Raw genomic sequence first — 21,903 nt, forward strand, 5'->3', positions numbered from 1 at the left:
TTATGCTGAGGTAATAGTGCCGCAGACTTGCATTGGCCTGACTGCTTCCCTCCCATCCCTGGTTGCAGAGCAGCTGCCCTAAGTTCCCCTCACTCTAGGACCCCAGCTGGGGGAGTGGCCCCCGAGGGGAAGAGAGGTTTCATGGAAGCGGGGACAAAGGCAGAGGTGGCCTCCGCCCATGGCTGTTGAGCAGCGCTCTCCCTTCCTCCCTCACTCTGTTAGCCAGCCAGCCCAGGTCGGTCACCATGCCCAGCTGTGGCGGGGAGGGGGGGAGGGGCGGGGGGAGCTTATCCTCTTAGCGGAGGGGGAGGGAGCGTTAGCCCTTGCTCTTAGGCCCTGGCTGGGCGGTGTCATTTTATCCCACCTCCAGGTCCTGAAGCCATTTCACTTCTGGCTACGGTCTCTTGGGGATCTGACCCGTGGCTTTGGCCAGAATACGCAGTCACAGAGCTTTCGAATGCTCCTCTTGGCGCGCGGGTGTGTGATGGTCCTTGGAGTTTGCCTGAGTCCTCAGCAGCCACACGGTGTCAGAAGTGGGGACCCTATCCTCTTTCGCTTGCTCCCCAATGTGTCTACCCCCACTTCCCACAGTGGGCACCACTCTGAGATTCAAGGCTCAGGATGAGCCCATCTCCTGCCCGGCTGGGAGATGAGGTGAAGAGGGGACCAAACCCACAGTGAGCCCCATCCCCGAGGGGGCCGCAGCTGCCACTGGGTGCGTGACACCCACCCCTTCCCTTGGAGCCTGGGCCACCTCACTGAACCCGAGCCGGGGGCAGCGAGCATTCCTGTGGAGGGCCATGTGGTCCGCGGTTCAGGCTTTGCGGGGTACGGCCTGTGCCCCACGGGCTTAGCTGGAAGCAGCCCCTACACGCAGCCCACTGGGGTCCCTTCGCCCTGGAGCCCAGGCCCCTAGGCTGCCTCGACTCTGGGACTGGGTCCTGCTGGACTCGCTGCCTGGCGGCCCGGGTGAAACTGGTCAACACATGGGGTCTGCTCGCTGTGGGCGCTCGCAGCTGGGACCACCACTGCCACCAGCAGGGGCCCCCAGGTCAGTGCTGAGGACACAGAGCCATGAGGACCATCATCCACCCCTGGGGGGTGAGCTGACACATTTGCTCATGATTTAGGGCACTTCGAGCTGGCTTCCACTACTGTCCTGGCGGCTCGAGCAGGCCCTGACCGCAGCGGCCAGCACCTGGGCGCCGGGCCCGAGCCCAACCCTGCCAGCTGCATCTGTGACACCAGCCCGTGCAGTGGGGGTGGTGCTGGACCTCCTCGCGGCAGGAAAGCCTGGTTTTAGCACCAGAGGCAGGACAGGGCGGGGACCTCCACTTTGAGACGAAAGCAGAAGGGATGAGGATGCATGTCTAAGACCAGGGCCACTGCAGGCCCGGACACTGTCCTCAGGGACAGGCTCTGGTCTGTGTGCGTCTGGTGCCAATACCCACTAGGAACCGTGTTTGGTCTCAGAGCACGAGGCGCTGCCTCTCCGTGGGTCAAGGCCAACTTGGGGGCCTGGTGGTCAGGGCTGACCTGCCAGGGGCTAGTCACAGACCTTTACATAGCTGCCACGGCTGTTACGTGTTGACTCAGCTGGGCCACAGTGTGTCCCACTGTTTGGCTAAACACTGTGGCAGCTCTGTGAGGGCGTTCCCCGATGGCTAGCGTCTCAGTCAGTGGACTCTAATGCCGAACGCCTCATCTAGTCCCATGAGGCCCGCATAGAACAGAAGGTGGGGTGGGGACGTCCCCTCCTCCATGAGGACAGCCCCTGCACCCCGTCTCCAGCTTACAGCTGGCAGATCGTGGTCCTTCTCAGTGTCTGTAACCACCTCAATTTTTCCTTCTTTCTCTCTCTATGCTAATGGTTCTGCTTCCTCGGAGTCTGTGAACTTCGATGCATAGACAAGTCCCTTCCAGCAGTGGTCCCCAGCCTCTGTAGCCCCAGGGACCGGTGCTCCTACGAGAATCTAGTGCCTGATGGTCTGAGGCGGAGCTGAGGCGGTGATGCTGGCGCTGGGGCGCAGCTGCAGGTGCAGATGGGTTTCTCTTGCTGGCCCGGCCTCACCTCCTGCTGCGCAGCCCGGTTCCTGAGAGGCCGTGGGCTGCACCGGTCAGCGACCTGGGTTGGGGGCCCCCGCCTCACAGTGCTTCCCCTGCAGGCTGCGGCAAGGCTGCCCAGAGGGCTGCAACGGCGGAGCAGAGCAGGGCAGGTGCCAGCTCCGTCCTGAAGGCTCTCGCCGCCCCCTGCTCCGGCCCTGGCCCTGCCCCCAGACTCAGCTGGCCCAGGGCCGCCACTGCTCGTCCAGAAGGAAAGAACCAGTACTGGCCGCTATGGGCCCGGTAGTGCCCTCTGCGCTGGTTGCCGGGAAGCCTTTGAGGTGGCTCAGATCTGGTCCCCAACCTGTGGCTGCCAGGACGAGGCTGTGACTAGCTTAGATCAGGGAGACCACGGCCCAGAGTGTCCGTGTTCATCACGGGGCCACCCCACTGAGCGCACGGCAGGGGCCCCGGAGTGAGCAGCTGCTGTCGCTTCTGGAGACCAAGAGCTGGTCCCCTCGGCCGGCCGGGGGACTTCGCTCCCAGCATCTCTCCAGCTCAGGCGGCGGCTGGCAGCCTGGTGTCCCTTGGCTTCTAGACGCATCAGCGCTCTCTGCCTGCACCCTCGGATGCCTCCTTTCTGCCTTGTAAGGACACCAGTGGTTACATTAGCGCCCGCCTACTCCCATGTGGCCTCACCTTAAATCAGTCACATCTGCTGAGACTATTTCCAAATAAGGTCATAGTCACAGGTTCCAGGTTAAAAATAGGCAGAAGTTAATTCACCACAGCCTTTTTGTTAGAGTTTAAAAAGAAAAGACGGGACAAGACCCTGGGGCGTGGAGGGGACACTTGGCCCTACCAGCCCTGTCCCTTCTCTCCAAAGCACCTGCCCGCCCGCCCGGGGAGGCCGAACGCCGCCCGGTTGGGGTCACGGCCATTGGTCCTGCTTATTCACTGAGTGAAGCGAAACGGTTAAACTCCGCAAGCTCAAGCGGGTCCCCTGGGTGTGTGTCAGGGGGTGGCCAGGCCACGTCGCCAGCACACAGGTCGTGCCTTCTGTGGGGTGCCACCACTGGGACCTGTGAGCTTCACACCTGTGCCCCGTCTTCCTCAGCCACCTATGGAGGGGCAAGAGCAGAGGTGGGTAGGGGCAGGAGCGGGGAGGGGGCTGCAGCATGAGTGGGCCTCAGGGTGGAGTGAACTGAGGGTTTGGGAAGTGTCCCCCAGAGACCCAGCCCCCTGGGCCACTCAGCCAGATGGCTGCGTCGCTGGCTGTCCCCCACATGCACACTTGGATGTGAAGCGTCTGGAGACAACCTGCTGCAGGTGGGCTGGGCGCTGAGGGGAGCGCGCCCGCCCATGGCCGCCCGCCCCACCCCGGGCCAGAGCCCACTATGTTCAGGAAAAGCGGGGGACCCTACAGCAGATCCCTGACAGGAATCCACCGTGTGACTACACAGAGGCAGGGACGTCACAGCAATGGGCCAGCCAGGCTCGTTGTATCCAGCACAGCTGCGGGGCGCCAGCCTAGAGCCCCTGCAGAAGGTCCCCTGAGAAAACCTGTCCAAACGTTGAAGCACCCGGCCCCGCACACACTCACGTGCACACTCACAGTTGCACGTGTACACACTGTTGCCAGCCAAATGCAGTAAGAGACAGAATCAAACACAACCCCTGCGCCCTGACGGAAGCATGGTGCCAGACGCAGGCAAACAGGACGAGACGTGGAGGCCACGGGCCTTCTCCTCAGTCACCACCCCTCGTCTGCGTTCCTGGTCCTCGGCTAGGAGGGGCCCGGATCCCACCTGAATGGTCCCGTTGCCACTCCTGATGACAGGCCGCCTGCGCTGCTTCAGAAGGTGACCTGAATGCCAGGTGGTGTGCACACTGGCTCACGCCATGACAGAGCGCCCACCCCAGCCTTCCCGTGGGACATGGTACAGGGGCACATGCACACTCGCATGTGCACGCACATCTACATATACTCACACTCAGCGTGCACCTGCACACGCTCGTGTGTGCCAGTACATCTGCACACATGCACACTCGTCATGAACACTTGTGCGTGCACACACATCTGCACACAACCCTTCATGCACATACACACATGGGTGCATGCACACGTGCACACCCAGTATAGCACATGTGCACACTCATGGGCGCACACACACCTGCGCATACACCCAGCATGCACCTGCACACTCGTGTGCCAACACCTGCACTTGGGCATGCCCGTCACACACACACTCATCATGCACACATCTGCATACACACACCCTTCGTGGACATGCGCACCGTGCACACACATACTCTCATGCGTATACACACGCCTGCACACAGCCTCTGTGTGTTCCAGAGGCTGGGTCCCCTGGAACCTTCCCTTTTCAGGGACATCTGGCTCACAGAGTGAGCGTCTGTGTGGCACCCGAAGGACAGGGCTGTCCAGGCACGTGGTGTCCGCCTGAGGAGTGGATGCTCAGGAACGGCCTCATCTGTAACAGGCGGCACGGCAACGTGGGCTCCCTATGTGAGGAGAGGGTCCGGTGGCCAAATGAAGGTGCGCGCTGAGCAGGACTGAGGCCGCGTGGGGAGACCCGCCATGGCTGTGTCCAGTCACTGGCGGACGACGGGCACCAGCCCTCGGGGAGAAGCTGCTGCGTGTGTGTTAAGGTGACCAGTTCCCCCGTGCAAACCCCTCACCTCTCCACCCGAAGAGGACGGCAGGTCTGTGCAGACCCCTCCCACCTCCATGCCAGGCGCTGGGCCCCCTTCCCATCCTCTGCCACCTCCCTCCATGGGCACGAGGCCCGAGCTGCACCCACTGACCTCCGGCACCATCTGGGGACTGGCCGCACTCCCCTGAAGCCGTGCCCCAAGGCCCGTTCTGGGTGTCGAGGGAACCTGGGAGTGCCAGGGGGGCCCAGGTGGAGGGGTCCCCATGTGCATAGGGTCACCGCCCTTTAAGGGAAGAGGTGTGAGCCCTGCTCCACTGGAAGCGAGCCCCTGCCCTGGCTGCCCAGGACCCCTACCCCAGGCGGAGCCCCCTGCTGTCACCCACAGGGCCGCTCTAGGGGAGGTAGGAAGTCCAGGCCCCGAGGTGAGGGGGGCAGGCGGGCGAGGCAGCTGGTGGCATCCCAGTGCTCTAATCGTCACTAAGAAAGGCTTTGCTGATGACAGTGTTTGCAGGGACCGTGTGTGCCGGGACCAGCACTTCCTCCAGCACGGGCGGCGGCCACCATGAGCCTCAGTGAGGAGCAGGTGCAGCGCTTCCTGGACCAGAACCCCGGCTTCGCGGACCAGTACTTTGGGAGGAAGCTGAGCCCTGAGAATGCGGCCCGGGCCTGCGAGGACGGGCTGCCGGCGGATGGCGCCAGCTTCCGTGAGCTGTGCCAAGTGGAGGAGAGCGAGGCCCTGTTCGAGCTGGTGCAGGACATGCAGGAGGGCGTGAACACGGAGCGCGTGGTCTTCAAGATCCTGCGGCGCCTCTGTGCCATCCTGCACGCCGACCGCTGCAGCCTCTTCATGTACCGCCAGCGCAACGGCGTGGCGGAGCTGGCCACGCGCCTCTTCAGCGTGCAGCCCGACAGCACCCTGGAGGACTGCCTGGTGCCCCCCGACTCCGAGATTGTCTTCCCACTGGACATCGGGGTTGTGGGCCACGTGGCCCAGACCAAAAAGACGGTGAATGTCCAGGACGTGACCGAGGTGGGTTCTGGGCCACGCGCTGCAAGGGCAGAGGGCATCCCAGGGTCCCCGTGGCACAGGTCGGCCGCCTGCATGCGGGGACCTCGCAGATGTGGCCAGGGTGAGTGGCACAGGCCAGAAGGAGGCCCGTGGTTCCTGCACCAGTGGGCAGGGAGGGCCCAGAGAGGATGGCTGGGAGATGGGGGACAGGGGCCACAAGTTCAAAGCCCCCAGAGAAGCCAAGCTGCTTCTGGGGTGGATGGGTTTGGGATTCAGAAACAGTGGGAGCCACTGGGCCAAGCCGGGGGCAGGGCAGAGGAGTGGACAGAGCCAAGTAAATCAGGAGGCGGTTCTTGCTGGGCGGGGGGTGCAGATGGCACAGCTGAGTGTGGGGCCCCCACACCAGGGGACGGTGTGGGAGACAGGAAGGGTGATGTCGGTGTGCAGGCGCTGAGTGAGAGGAGCCTGCTGGGCATGACAGGTGGGGCCCTGGCAGGCGAGGGCTTTCAGGGAAGCCGGGGGAAGGAGCTGCAGTGGGGTTCGGGTGGCCTCTTCTGAGACGGTCTGGCCTGGGAATTGGAAGCAGGAGCCTTGAGCTGGACTGGCCTCCTTGCTCTGCTGCCTGGACGGGCCTTTCCAAAACAGCCCTGTCCCCCTGTCCCTGGAGACAGACAACCCCCGGGATGCTAGTGCCTGGAAGCAGGCAGCAGCCTCAATCCTCTTAAACTTATCCCAGCGGCTTCAACCGCGACCTGAATCACGTAATCACCGGGATTAGCTCCGTCCCCACTTCCCTTCCAAGCAACGGGTGACCCAGGGGCAAGAACTGCCCAGAAGAGGGTTCAGCATAGGAGCTGCGCCAAGCACCCTCCCCGCCCCCACACACTGCATTGTCCCCTGTGCTGGGTCAGCCTTCAGGGGTCCGTCCCCCAGCACCCCCGCACCAGTGCAGCTCTGAGGGTCTGGTCCGAGCCTCCGGGCTGTCCTAGGCCGGTCACTCCCCTGCAGGGCTGGCTCCCCTGGGGTCCTCCAGCCTCCATCGGGTGTCCTGCTGACCAGCCTTGTCCATGGGAAACAGGCGCAATGTCCCCTCTGTACTCGGCCATGCTGGGTTTACCTCAGATTCAGTGGAACTGAGACCAGACTCAAAATGTGCAGAAAAGCGTGTTCCTGTGACGTGTGTCACAGATCAAGTGCCAGGTGTCCCGTGGCTGCGCAGAGAGGCTATGCCCTCCCCTAGGCAGCTTGGGGGCCACTTGCGTGGGAGGGGACAGCAGTGTCGGGGGGGACCACAGGGCTATAGTGTCCACACCCCTTTATAGCTCCTGAGACCCCAGGGCAGCCCCAGAGACCCTGGGAGGCTCATGGAGGGGACGTGGCTTGGCCATGGCCACTACCCTCTGGGCAGAACCAGGCCTAAGTCCCAGCCGTGTGACTACGAGCTGAGCCAACCCCATGGCCTAGTATAAGGAAATGTCAGCCCTCAGGGAGCAGAGGGGGAGGTCAGGGCCACGTCCAGTCCAAAGAACAGAATCCTAGCCACCTGGAGGGCCAGTGCTCAGATGACCAGCTCTGAGAGCCCCCAGCGGCCCCGCCTAGGAGGCCCAGGCGCAGAGAGTTCTCATCATGGGGCCGTGACCCCCATGGAACAAACGCAGATGGACCGCTGGCCTAGGGGGCCTGCAGGGGCCAGTGCACAGGCCTTGGGGGTGCGAAGGACCCTCAGCGCTCGTCTTTCGGGGAGGAGCATGCGGGGCCGGAGGGAACAGCAGCCTAGAGCAGGAGGAGTTGGAGATGGGCAGACGGGACACACGCAAGGCATCCAGGGGACAGGTTTGCGGGCACCAGGTGGGTGACAGGCAGGCGCCTGGGAGGGCTCCACAGAGTCTGGAATCCAGAGCTGGGGCCATTGGCTCCAAGATGGGGTGACCGGGAGAGCCAGGCTGAGCCCCAAGGACAGGCCAGTGGCCATGTCTAGATGTGCTTCCCAGATCCCCGATATTGGGGGCTGGGCCGCCTGGGGCTCAGCAGGAGCTGGGGGCCTCCATGGAGCGCAGCCGCGCCCCAGGGATGGGTCAACTGAGCGACGGCCTCTGTTTTCTCACAGAGCTCCCACTTCAGCTCCTTCGCAGACGAGCTCACCGACTACGTGACAAGAAACATCCTGGCCACCCCCGTCATGAATGGCAAAGACGTCGTGGCCGTGATCATGGCTGTGAACAAGCTGGATGGCCCGTGCTTCACCAGCGAGGATGAAGACGTGAGTGTCGGGCCGCCTGTCTGTCCCCGAGCTCCCATATGTCTGTGCCTGGCAGGCTCGCACCTGCGTGTGGCCCCAACGCACGGCTGGGCAGGCATCTGAAAACCAGGGTGTCTGACCCCTTGGGTGGCCCCTTCTGCCTCAGATCTTCTTGAAGTACCTGAATTTTGGCACGCTGAACCTGAAGATCTACCATCTGAGCTACCTGCACAACTGTGAGACGCGCCGAGGCCAGGTACCTGCCCGAGCCACCCACCCCACACCGCGGCTACAGGGAGAGGCCCGGTGGCCTCTGCAGTGGTGGGTGTGACCGTGAGTGTGCCCCGGCCATCTTGCTCCCTGTCGCTCCCTTGCTCGCCGTCAGGCCCAGGAGGGTGGGAGCACCAGGGGCTGGGAGCTACCGGGCTGCAGCAGCTCAGACGCCCTGTGGAAGTGGCCAGGCTGTGTCAGCATGGACGACAGGGAGGGAAGGGGTTCCCGCTGCACCGTGGGCCCAGCCCCCTCGTGGGTGTGGTCCCTTCCACCAGGCAGCTGTGGGGCTGAGGGGGTGCAAGGGGCGTCCTCTCCCTATCGTCCAGCCTCCGGTCCTGGCCCATGGAGCCTGGGTAAGCAGTGAGTGGATGGAAGGCTGCGGCCCTGGCTCCAGACCCGGGGCCAGGTGGGGCTGGGTCCTCTGCCTGGGGGACGAGGCCTGCCATTCTTGTGCTCACGGTGGCCTATGTGGAAGGGCCAGTGGGAGGACACTCAACAGGGGAAGGAGTCAGAGGGTGTCTTGGGCAGAGGGAAGATTGTGGCCATGGCCTGAGGCTGTAGGGGAGCTGAGAGACAGCGGCCAACTAGACTGCAGCGTCGGCATTGAGAGCAGGGCCTCGGAGTGGGCAGGTGGGGCTCGGGGCCCAGTTTGGGCCAACAGGGGGGGCCGCGATGCTGGTGACACAGTGGGGCCACGTTTGCTGGACGGCGCTGTCCCGAAGGTGGCCCTGTGAGCCCACACGGCGAGAATGAGGCGTTCGTCTCTTCTGCCTGCTTGTCGACTCATGTGATCATTTGTTTCTGTCAGTCTGGATGCCGGTGACACAGTGCGATGACATCAATTCGGCCGCGTAGCTCATCCTGAGTGGCCGCCGGAGCCCTCAGCATCCCCTGTGCCGTGCAGCCTGCCACACTGGCCACAGCTCTGCTCTGCGGGCTCCTCGTTTGGGTGCTGGGTGGCTGCTACTTGGGGGTTTCTGCACGCCCTGCTGTCTCGGACCACCAGGTGCGGCAGGCGTGTTCGCGTGTTTCTTGCCGGGGTGGAACCTGCCATTTCTGCCGGAGCCCTGGCTTCTGCGCTGGACCCAAGAGCTGGTATCAGGGAGCTCGCGGTCACTGGTGCCGCGTGCCCAGTGAGGAGGCGCGTGTGTGTGGGTTCCGTGTGCCCTCCTGCGTCCCACCGACTCGGCATACCGGCTGCTATCCCAGCCCAGGCCCCTTCCCTGGCTGGCATGTGAATGTCCACTCCGGCAGTGACTCCTGCCGCCTGTCACTATTGGTGACCACTGATCCTATTACTGTCTCTGCATTTTGCCTTTTCTACTCTGTCACATAGCTGGAATCATGCATTGTGTAGCCTTTCCAGATTGGCTTCTGTCACCCAGTAACATGCATTTAAGGATCCCTCATGTCTCTTCATGCCTTGAGAGCTCACTTTTTAGTGCTGAATAATGCTGCGTTGTCTGGATGGACCACAGTGCATTGATCCATTCACCTGCAGAAGGGCACCTTGGTCGCTTCTGGTTTGGGGCAGTCATGAGTAAAACTGCTGTGAATATCCACGTGCAGGGTTTTGTGTGGATGTCAGTTTTCAATTCGGTTGAACAGACACCAAGGAGTGAGGCTGCCGGTCACGGGGTGCGACCTGGGTCGCCTCTGCGAGAAACAGCCAGAAGGCAGCCCTGCCGTTTGCGTCCCGCAGCAGCGCTCGGCAGCCCCGTTGTACCCCCGCAGCCTCTGACGTTAGTCATTCCGGTAGGGGGGTCTCGTGATCGATCCAACTTGCGATTCCCTAATGACGATGATGTTGGGCACCTTTGCAGATACTCGCTTGCCAGGTGCACGTGCTGTTCTTGGTGAGTTACCCGTTCAGATCTCTCGCCTGTTTAAGTTAAGGCCATCTGTTTTCTTACTTTGAAAGAGTTTGTCAATGTTATAATGAAGTCCTTCATCCGATATATCTGCAAATATTCGGTCCACAGGCATAGCTTGTCTTTTTGTTCTCTTAACAGTATATTTGGAAAACCAGAAGTTTTAAATTTTAATAAAGTCCAAGTTATGAATTTTGCTTCATGGATTATAGTCGGGTATTGTATTTTGAAACTCATCACCCGACCCAGAGCCACCTCAGTCATCTCCGATGTCATCTTGCAGCTGTCTGGTGGCTCTGCGCTGCACACTCGGGTCCCTGAGTTAGTCTTGGTGGGAGGGGCTGTGTCTGTGGCTGGCACACTGTTCGGCGTACAGGTGTGAGGTGGCGGCCGCAGGGGTGAAGCGGCCCCACTGGGTCACCTCTGCACTGGCATCGACTTCGTCAAAGTTGCATCTGCGCGGCTGCCACCGACCTCGTGTCTGTCCCGCACCAGCACCGCCCGTCTGGGTCACGTGGTGAGCTGGGGCACTGGGCCTGCCACGTGCACCCGCAGCACTGGGTGCACCGCGCTGGTTCTCGCCTTTCCCGGTGAACCGCAGTCAGCGCGTCCGTATCCACAGAAGCACTTGCTGTTGTCTTAACTGAAGCTGCACCTGCTCTGTATGGCAAATTGGCAAGAGGAATGTTGACAATAACCGGCCATGGCATGTCCTCATGTTTATGTTTTATTAAATTGGGTTTGGTACTATTTTGTTAAGAATTTTGTGTCTCTGCCTATGAGAGATTTGAGACTGTAGTTTTTATTCTTGTAATGCCTTTACCTGGTTTGAGTATTAGGGTGACGCTGACCTCCTACAGTGGCTGAAAAAGTCTTCCCTCTGCTCCAGCTTTGGGGATGGAGTATAGTCGCCTGGCAGCACTTCTTCCCTGTTTGGTAGCGAGCTCATCAGGGAGTGATTCTTTTGGGAAAGTTTTAATTGTTGATCCAATGTCTTTAAGAGTCGTAGGTCTGTTCCAATTATTCTATTTCTCCTTACGTGTATGTCATTCAAGGCATTGAAAAATTCATTTTAGGTATTAGCTATTTTATCTAAATTTTCAAATTTGGGAGCATAGAGTTGTTAGCTATTATATGTTTTCTTCTGCTTGCTTTAGGCTTAAACCAATCTTGTGTTCCTGGTTTACTAAGATTACATGATTGGTTTTCAATATTTTTTGTCCTGTAAAATGTGCATATAATGCAATGAATCCCCCCCAATCTCATTCTGCTCCCCTTCACATTTTGATAAGTTTGTTTTCATTTTTATTCAGTTCAAAGTGTTTGTAAATTTCTCCTGAGATTTCATCTGCTACCCATGTGTGATCTAGGAGTCTGTTGTTTAACCTGCTTTGGAATTTTCATGCATTGTTTTTGTTATTGTTTTCTAGTTTAATTCCACCGAGGTATGACAAGATGATTTTTATGATTTTTATTCTTTTAAATTTGTTAAGATGTGTTTTGTGGTCAGAATATGGTCCATTTTGGTGCGCGCTCCATGTGACAGTCAGGAGCATCTGTGATCTGCTGTCGTCAGATGAAGTGGCCCGTGGGTCTCCACCACCACCCTTTCTGTGTGTGGTTTTGATAGTTCCAAGTAGCTCATGGAACTGGGGTTCCCCAGTAGCTCATGGAACTGGGGTCCCCCACTGTTTGCGTTTCTGAGACTGGCTTATTTTATTTAACGTAAGTCCTCTTGGTTCATTGTGCAGTGGCGTTGTCAGAACACGCTGCTTCCTCAGGCCGAACCATTTCCACTGAGTGTGTCCACCACGTTGTGCTGTCCTTTCGTTCACCAGTGGACACTTGGGTTGCTTTCACATCCCAGCTCCTGTGAATCATGCTGCTGTGAACACAGTATAGGGACACCTTTTTAAACCACGATTTCAATTACGTTGCACATATACCCAGAAGCGGAAAGTCTGGTGACTGTAGGAATCGTTCTTACTTTTTGAGGACTAACCACAGTGTCCCCAGCAACTGACAGTACCGACTGACAGTACCGACTCGTGCTCATCCGTAGTCAGCAGCACTTGTTTTCCGGCTTCTTTACAGTGGCTGTCCTTGTGGTGTGAAGTGGCACACCAGCGACTTGCGCTTTGCCCTCCCCTTGTCGTCACCGATGTTGCACTCCTTCTCACATGCGTGTGGGCCGTTTGCTCCTGCTCTTTGGAGAAACGTGTTTGAGGCGTTCCTCTGTTCTGACTCTAGTTGCTGAGCTTGGGGAGTTCTCTCTATAGTGCGGATATTAACCCTTATTAGAAATTTGATGTGTGGTCATTTTGTCCCATCTGTGGGTTGTGTCGATTGTGTCCTTTGATGCCCAAAGTTATTAATTTTCAGGAAGTCAATTTTTTTTGGTTGCCTGTGTCTTTGGTGTCATATACAAGAAATCATTGTCAAATCTGATGTAGTGAGACATTTGATGTATGTTTTCTTGTAAGAGTTTTATATTTTTAGATACTCTTTTAGATTTTTGATCCATTTTAGTTCATTTTTGAACATGGTATTAGGTAAGGCTCCAAGTTTATTCTTTTGCATGTTGATATCCAGTTTCCCAACACTGTTAAAAAGACTCTTTTTTCCTTATTGAATGGTCCTGGCACTGTTGCCAAAAATCACTTGACTGTATAAACAAGGGTTGATTTTTTAACATCCTCTTCTAGTCTATTGGTCTATAATTTGGTCTTTATGCCAGTACCTATTGTTTTGGTTAACGTAGGTTTGCATTATTTTTTCACATCAGGAGTGTGAGTCCTCTACATTTGTTCTTCTATTTCAAAGTTATTTGGCTGTTTCAGGTCTGATGAAATTCCATAAATTTCAGACTGGGTTTTTCTACATCTGCAAGAACAATGCTAAGATTTCAGTAGGAATTATACTTGACCTGTGGATAGCTTTGGGTAGCACCGAGACTTAGTAATATTAACTCCTCCGGTTCACGAGGAAGGTATTTCTTTCCGTGTCCTCACGTCTCATTTATTATCATCGTGTTTTGTAACTACACGTGCATCTACCTTTACTGAGATGTTTACTTCCCAATATGGTTCAAGTCGCCATCCAGCACCGCCTCACCCTGCTGGGCTCCCTTCAGCATGTGTCACAGGGCCAGTCCTGTCCCAGAGTCCTAGTGATGGTTTTGTTTAAGAAAGTGTTTGTTTCTCCTGCACTCTTGAAGGACAGATTTGCCATGTATTTTGGGTTGGAAGGTCTCTTTTTCAGTGCTCTGAATATGTCTGCCTTTCGTGATGAGAAACGTGCTGACAATCTCATTGAGGATCCCTTGTGTGTGACAAGTCACAACTCCGTGGCTGCTTTCAAGATTGTCCTTGTCTTTTCTGTGCCTTGGGATGGGCAGCTTTGAGTTCATCCCCGCTGGAGTCTGTTGAGCTTCTTGGATGTTAACATTCATGTTTCTCATCAGACCTGGGGGTTCCCAGACACGCTCTTCCCATGTTCTGTGTGCTGACCCCCTGGCTCAGCAGGGTGTCATCCACCTCCGGCGGGGAAGCTGTAGGCTGGTGCTCTCACTGGGCCCTTGCTGGCCACCGCCCTTGTATTTCAGGAGTGAGAAGTGCTGCTTCCACTCGGCAAGGCCCATGTACTTCGCCGGGGCGAGGGCTGTGGGTTCGCGGACGGGTTCTTTCACAAATGCTGCACGGGGTCGCCAGCGTGGCAGCATCCGTGCAGCGACGAAACCGCTATTGAGGCAGCAACAAGGGTTATTAATTTTATTTGGAATTCCGCCAGCGTTTCAGTTGCTGATACGAATGGATAATTCCTCTCTTTTAAAAGTTTGGGAAAAATACTATTCTACAGGAAGGCACGAATTAGCAGTTTTTGCCTACTCTTTGGTTAAGTAGCAATTTCACTTTCTGTTCTTAGATTCACATCTAACGTTGTTAAACTACAGTTATAGTGCGAAGTTCCTGGAGCGATGCTGGGCGTGCTCAGTGGCCAGACGAGGAGGGTGTGAACAGATGTTAGGCGGTGTCCTCTCTGCAGACATGGTCAGATACAGCCATGGTGATATCTGCTTTCCTTGCCGAGCCAGAGCCCATGTGCAGAGGGGCATAGGGGAGGGTGAATGGAGCAGCCCTGCGGCAGGGAGAAGGGTTTGTGGGCCACCCCCTGAGGTTACGGTTCGGAGCACGGCGGAGGAGGAAGCCTGTGCAGCTGTTGGGGTGCCTGCTCAGCGGCTTCAGCGAGGACAAGACCACAGTCCATGAGGACGGCTAGTGGGCGACCCTAATGTCCTGCACACAGGCGGACGGAACTGGCTGCTCAGCCCTCAGGAGGACTGTGCCCATGCAGGGCACGCCATGGAGCCCAGTACCGTGAGCGTCGGGGCGGTGACCAGCGTCAGCACCAATGGTGGAAACAGGCTGAGCATAGCAGTGTCCGCTTTCTTTGCGGTTGGGGTCTGCAGCGGGGGTAGCACCGAGCGTCGCTGGGAGAAACCACGTGTTAAATGTCAACACAAGTGTTGACAAGGGCCTGGAAAACAGCCCCAGGGTGGGTCGAGGCCGTCCCTGCTCATTCCTTTGGCCAATGAACCCAATTGTCCGACCACAGGGATCTGTGTCTATTAAGATTATGGTATTTTTTCACAACTACTACTAATGTAATAGTTGGAATAATAATCCTTAGCATCAGAGAAGGCTGAGATTTTGTCTGTAACACCGTGAGGGTTGGCTACTACAACTAGCAGTGGCAGTCCTGCACCAGCTTCCAGCTGGGAATATTAGCGAGACAACTGTGCTGTAGCAGCTGAGGTGACATGGGGATTTGGGACATTTATGAGACTCTTGTAATTATAAATTTAATCATGCTCTAACAGGTCAAAATCATTTCTTTTAGTTGAAGTTTATTATTCTGTTCTTCTCTCGCTTTTGAGCTCTTTCATTGGCTGGACTGGCAGCCAATCACAACCTTGGGTTGTTGGTGTAGCCCGCACAGAACAGGTGTGAGGGGGCACATTTTCCAGGTCAGGTGCCAGTAGTGCGATGGCTGCAAGGAAGGGTCTGTGGGACAGACATAGGCATGTCAGCCCTGTCAGGTCAGAGCCCCTCGTGCAGGGTCGGCTTTCCCATGGGACGTTTTCCTGCCAGTCTGAGCACAGCAGGTACAAGTGGCGAGGCTGGCAGCGTGCAGGGGAAGGCGCTGGTGCGAGGTTTGCTCTCTTTGGACTGCATGAAACCAACGGCCTGGCCGTCACCTGCACCATTCAGTACTAGGACAAGAGCCTCCTCAGTAAATGCCCATGGGAATGACGGTGTCAGTCTAAGCAGCGGCTTCAAACCCAAAGTGCGGGCTGGGTGTGATGTGCTCCAGGTGACATACACGCGGGACCACAAGGCACAGCCAGCAGCCGTACGTGTCGTGGAAACCCACACTGTGCACATGCACCCCTGCAGACCGGGGACCGGCTGGGGCATGGGAGGGGTCCTCCAGGCAGACTGGTGGACCCGCAAGATGGATGCTCTGGAGGATGTGGAACCAGGGCCTTTAGGAGCAGCACTTATGGATGTGAAGGGCCAACGCCTGCGGGAGGTCCCCACCCGCCCAGGGCGGGCACTGGGCTGGACTGGAAGGGCAGGAAGTTCAGGAAACTCCAGAGAAAAATGAGGTTTCTGAGACGATACACAGGGTTGGGCCACCTTGTCTTTGTCAGTCTGCAGTGAGTACCTCAGTTCACTGGTGACTAGCTCCACAGAGTTGAGGGGAGCCGTGTGACCAGGCTGATGCTGTGAGGGACCGAGTGTGCTCGGTCCCCAGCACACTGGGGTTCACTGGTCACCAGCTGTTGTCACGTAACGAAGCTTATGAGAAAGGTGAACACTAGGCCCACATCCCAGCAACTGCAAACTCGGGGGCCGTGACTGCAGTGAGGACGACATGCGTAACAGAGACTGTGGTTGTGCTGATGTCCAACCCCACAGAATAACCCTCCGAAGAGGCCAGCCCACAGGCGCACGGCAGAGCTGCCGGCCGCCGGTCTCGCGGGGAGGGCTTTCAGCCGAATGACAGCCTGATGGTCTCTGCAGCCACCATGTTGGGAGGGAGCCAGAGGTCCCTGTGGCAGGAAATGGGCAGGGGACACTTGTTTTCTGGCAGAACCCATGGCGACCCTGCCTGCTAGCGGCAGAATCCTGTTCCTGGGTTGACCCACCCGAGCGTGCAGCACATCCGCTGGGGAGCAGACCTCGCATACCGGCTGAGCCAACGAGGACGGCAAGGGGTGTCAGGGCCCGGCCCACCTCTGACCTCCGCGGGTGTGGGCAGTTATTACCTGCTCCGATGGTGCCTGAATTGGACATTGTCGAATGGCAATTAGGCAGTTGTGAAATAGTCGCCTACTTGACAGAAATCAAATCCTTGGAATATGACAATTAAAATCCCCATCACAGTAAAGAAACAGGAAAATAAATTTCCGTTCATTTGATTTCTCAGGAAGCAGAGGAGTTTGAGGTTTCGATTATTTCAGGTTCAGTGCCGAAGTAATAAAGCGTTTGAAATTTTCAATTGTGTTGTAACAACTATGAGGATTACGGACAGAACAGCCATTGCCCATGTCGGTGGCCCCAGTCGTGGTGAAACAGGCCACGCTCACCGTCGCTATGACGCGAGGACGAGGCCGGCGGCACCTCCCCGCCTTCGCGGTGGCGGCACGACTCCCTGCTCGCGGCACTGGTCCAGGGCGGCACTGGTCCAGGGCACTGTGTGCAGAGTGGCCCGGGCACCGCCGTCCAGGCGTCCGGGGCAGCCCTGCTGGTGGGCCCGGGGCAGGACAGCTCGTGAGTGCGTGGCGTCTTCCGGTGCGGCCGGAGCTCGATTCTCGTTTCCGCGTAATGAGGACTCAGTGTGGCCCCCGGGCTCTACGGCTGCCGCGCTGCGCAGTGACCTGAGCCTCAGGCTTTGGTCCGTGTCCTCAGTGTCCTGGCGTCCCCGGGCGCGTGGCTCTAACCGCTGGAAAGGGTCCCTGGCTCCATCCGCCACGCGGCGCGTCCGTGGCGGCGGCAGGACAGCTGCGATTCGGCTGGCGCCCGGGGTCCGCTTCCGGTGCGCGCCCGGGGTCCGCTTCCGGTGCGCGGCGGGGGTCTGCTTCCGGTGTCCACTGCCGGGGTCCGCTTCCGGCGCGTCCCTCGTGCTTGCGCGGGCTCGGCTGGCTGATGCTCCAGTGAGGTGAGAGGAGGCCGAGGCAGCCGGGACGGCCGTCGGCGCGGGCGCGGAAGCGGGCTGCTTCCGGGGCTGGCGGAGCGCGGCCTGCGGCGCCGGCGGGAGGCGGCGGCCTCCGGCCTGAGGCGGGCAGGGCCGCACGCGCCGCACCAGCGTCTCGCGTGCGGAGAAAGTCGGAGCGGTCACCACACGCCTGAACGCGGGCGGAGGAGCACGAGGCCTTCAGCTCTTGTTTGGAGTCGGCAGATTAGGCTCCTCGACGCCGTGCGCACTGTCCGCGACCGGGCGCCGTGACTCCTGCCACGGCTTCTGGCTCGCACGCGGCTGCCCCGTGGACTGCGAGCCTCGGTGGGACGATGCTTCGTGCCGCCTCGCGTACGGCAGTCACCGTCAGGCAGCTGTGCCCTGAGAGACCAAGGAGATGGAGCAGCTGCACTGTCACCTGCAAACGGTCACGAAGCGGATGTCTGTGTTTGTGTGAAGCCTGGGAAAATTCGTGCACACATCCCCCTGTGACAGCAGACGCTGCCCCTAGGGACGGGATGCTGCGAAAGTGCTACTACGTGGTCTGTCGTGAGATAAGCTGCCCAGTGACGGCGACGTGGGGAGGACGGCCCCTCCTGAGCCTCCTGTTGTGGATGAGAAAATCGAACCCGGGCCCCGGGACAGCAGGCAGCCCTTCGGTGGCATCAGCCGGGTCTTCTCTCCTGCAGAAATGGCTGCAACTACAGCGGCCACTGTGAAGTGCGCTCGGTGCCAGCACCCATGCCCGCTGGGCTGTGTGACGAGGCCTGCCCGAACCCTAGCAGGCTGACGGGGTGGCCTCCAACTACTGCTGTGTGTCGGAGGGCCCTTTTCCCTGATTACCATGTGCCAATGCGTGAATGGAACTTTGGCAGGACAAGGACTCACCTGGCCTGAGAACCACAGCAGGTGGCCATGGGTGGCGTCTCTGCCTCCCACAGTCAGATGCTTGCCAGCAACATGGGGATTCCGGGCAGCTGGGACTGGGAGGGACAGCAGCCGTACAGCTGCCATTAGAACTGACCAGATGGATAATGGCATCTGATACAGGGACAAAGCTGTGGTTTTATGTTAATAATTGCAGTGATAAGGTTAATAGCACCTAAAATTGGTGAAACTTTTGCTAAATGGAGTGAAAATGGTTAAATAAACGGAGGCTCCCACAGGGGCGAGGTTACTGGGGGAAGGACGGTGTGTCCACTGCCGACAAGGTGACAGGCCAACAAGGGTAAGGATGAGGGAGGGCGCAGTCAGGAGCGCAGGCTGTTCTCAGGGGTGGAGGGAGGATCGCTGTCTGGTGCCCCACTGCTGGCGGGACGGTCTGCTTCCGAGCCCTCCAGTCATCACATGGCGGCTGGGAAGTCCTTCCAGGTGTGTGGGTCATTTCCTGTCAGCCACGGGCTCTGGGGCCATGGCCCGCAATCTAGGGAGTGCCCAGCTCCACGCAGGCGGTTGGCGTGTGGGCAGCGGGTGCAGACGGCCATGCACCCTCGTCGGCAGGAGTCAAGTCGCTTCCATTTTTTGAAGTTTAAAGTCCCCTGGTCTAGACTAAGGTAAATTTCTGCTCTGGCTATGGTCCTGCTAGCATTGAAGAGACAATGAGTGTAGATGTCACAATTATGGGTGGTAGAAAGTTTATTCATTTTATGTTTTCAAACCGTCGTAAAATTTCAACGTTGCACGTTGGTGGAAACGTCAGCGATGTGTATGTCGATTGTGTGTACACCTGTTTGTTTAGCAGTGCCGTGGCTGTCGGTGCTGGTAACGTTTTCATGTTTATTAGCCGTTGTGTGGCTTCACATTTGCGCAGGACGCCTGACTGGGGCGGGGCTGCTCGGCTCCATGTGTCAGCGAGCGCAGGCACAGTGGCAGACACTTCATTTCACAGGTGTGACGGAAGCATATGTGAGCTGCATGGGGGTAGATGTCATCAGGTATAGGTCAGCAAGTTTAGACACTTGTGGTCACACTGTGAATCACGGTGCTGGTTGTTCATCCTATGTGACAGTTTGTGGGTGGGCTGAGACTTTACGTCATTTGGTTTGGTTTAGTGCTTGTTACCCACTGACCGTGGTGGATAGGGTACAGGTGACCAGTAGTATGTTCAGATCAGTGGATGGCGAGATTTCACATCAGGCCTGATGATAATCAAACACCTGTGTCACTTTAGGTTCTCGACGGAGTGGGGAGGGTCCGAGTTTCACAGTGAGACAGTTGTCATGGTGGCCAATGCTGGAGGGTGCAACATTTCCGTAACAGTTCATTGCTGGAGTGTGTTAAATTGATGACAGTCGCTATCTTGAGGGTACTGGCGCAGGGGCTTGTGCTGGGGACCCAGGGGAGACCCTGTGGCCCGTGCTGGTGTGGCTGCTCTGACGCGGGGAGCAGGTGTTTCGAAGCCAACCCAGATTATTAATCGCTGCAAACCTGTCATTGTCGTGTAGTTCCTGATGCAGTGGGTGACACAGTGCGAAAGACCAGCGTTTTCGGGGTATAGGCCCAGTAGCTCAGGTAACTGACCAGATTGGAAAGGCTGCCATGTGACAGCACAGAGATATCTGAATTCTTAGGAGTGGGTCCTGTTCCTATAATCCTAGAAATAAGGGGACTTAAAGCCCTGTTATTGACCCTATCGCGGTCACTCCTTTGTCAGACGTGTTTCTTCTGTTTGGGGTACTGTGCTTGCTGTGGTAGTGGGCACTGCTGTGTGCCACGTGCAAAGCTCCAGCACTGGTGGCGAAGCCCTCTCGTGGGAGGCCTGTTAGTTTTTGATGGCACTGTAGCCGAGGGCATGATGCTCGATGCAGAGCGAGGAGACGGCGAGGAATGGCATCTTGGTGACAGAAGAGTTAGCAGTGCAACATTCTCTACCTGAAAACAGTGCAGACAGGACTCCTGCGTGTGCAGCGCCAAACACAGCCCTTCGCCTGGTCCACCTTCTGCTCTGCCAGAGGCTTTGTTCCGCCAGGGCCACCGTTAGCCATGCCGAGGCTGGAGATCAGGGTGGGGTCTTATCTGATGCTTGCAGATGGCGATTAGCATTGGAGGTGTAAACGAGCTGCTCAGTGCCAGAGGAGAAACGTTATTGACAGGTGACTCCACGTGGAGCCGTCTGCCCATCTGCCCCAGGTGGATCGTGGCCACAGTTGCCAGCTGGGCTTCACCCAGGTCCGTACTGATCAGGGTGTGGCACAGATGGTAGGGTGCACGGGCCTTAGGCGAGGGCCAGGATGGGCACGACAGTGACATGGTCTTGGTGGTGGTGACACTGCAGTGGCTCCTCAGTAAATAATCAGGGGAAATCGGCAGAGGCCGTGCACCCTGCATCTGCTTTCTTTGTCGGCTTGTTCGTGACCGTCCCCAGGAAGTGCTATGGCAAGTAGAGTGGGGCGGTCAGTGACAGGCCAGTCAGGGGCATGTCGTCAGGGACGGGGCTGCACCCCTGGTGGGAAAGGTCAAGCGTCATGCAGTCCCCGAGCTCTGCCCTTCGTCACGGGCCCTGGTACACGTGTCGCACTGGCGTCATGTAGACCATCACTGTGAGTGTGCTCCGTACCATGGGCCTGGCTTCTCGTGTCCTCTCCTATCGGCAGAAGCAGGAGGCAGGACCCGGCCTGCCCAATCTGGGCTGACGATCACTGCGTGACCAACGCGACTAAGATCACATCCACTGGATTGGCCAGCAATGTACGGGGCCTCCTGATCTGGCCCGGGGGTTGTGACCCCAGCTGTCAAGATGGCCCAGGGGACTCATTCCGTCAGCCCACTGTTAGGGTCGGTGAGTGATGCCGTGTCCGACGAGTCAGTCTGAATTGTAGTCGCTTAGAGGCTCTGCCGTCTTCTGAGGTCATTCCGCCCTGAGCTGTCAGCCCACTTACAGATTTGTCATTCCCGGGGTGGTTAACGACTTTGCTTTTTTGGACAAATTGCAGCTCCACAGTGTTCTTATCTTATTTCTTCATTCCTGCCTCTTCACGAAAAGGTCAGTTTCACTAATTAAAAGCGAAAGACACAAAAACCCTCGTGTGGCCACTCATACAAGTCCTTATTTAGGGAACAAGCGGCCACCCTCACCCTGCTCTGCCAGGTGCCACAGTGTCACATGGGCATTGCCATCACCGGGTACGCAAGGTGGTTCCAGGGACCTGGGCATCAGCCGTGCCTGTCAGGTGACAATGTGATTGGCGGGTCACCTTATTTGCGGTAGCTCTCAGTGGGATGCCCGTCCTGACAGGCAAACGTGCAGGAGCAGAGTGTCCCCGTCACATTGACAGGCTGCTCCACATTGTGACAGGAGGGCCCAGGGCTAAACCAGGTGCTGGTGCTGACGTTGGAGCCTGGCCGTCACACTGCGGAACTGACCGCCTGACCGGGCAGCCGCTTCAGGTGACCACAGCCACACTGGGCCACTCTCGAAGGCCGCGCCCCCCAGATCTGTGTTGAACACCCATTAAAACGGTCGTTTTTATGTAAATTTCAATTCTGTTCTGGATTGGCAGCTGTCACCCAGCTCAGCAGGCTTTCCGGTCACCTGTGGCTTGCTCTGTG

At 57.8% G+C, this 21,903-nt stretch overlaps 1 protein-coding gene across 1 annotated transcript in view; it reads left to right on the forward strand.

The window, feature by feature from the left end:
- The first annotated feature begins 5,283 nt into the window (after positions 1 to 5,283).
- PDE6B (phosphodiesterase 6B) overlaps positions 5,284 to 21,903 on the forward strand; it is a 28,678-nt gene continuing 12,058 nt past the window's right edge. The window contains exons 1-3 of the mRNA XM_016159338.2: positions 5,284 to 5,751; positions 7,838 to 7,990; positions 8,136 to 8,225. Coding sequence (XP_016014824.2) covers positions 5,284 to 5,751; positions 7,838 to 7,990; positions 8,136 to 8,225 — 711 coding nt within the window. The remainder of the gene's footprint in view (positions 5,752 to 7,837; positions 7,991 to 8,135; positions 8,226 to 21,903) is intronic.

This window comes from Rousettus aegyptiacus, unplaced genomic scaffold (genome assembly GCF_014176215.1).
Source record: "Rousettus aegyptiacus isolate mRouAeg1 unplaced genomic scaffold, mRouAeg1.p scaffold_m13_p_10, whole genome shotgun sequence".
Classification (NCBI taxonomy): domain Eukaryota; kingdom Metazoa; phylum Chordata; class Mammalia; order Chiroptera; family Pteropodidae; genus Rousettus; species Rousettus aegyptiacus.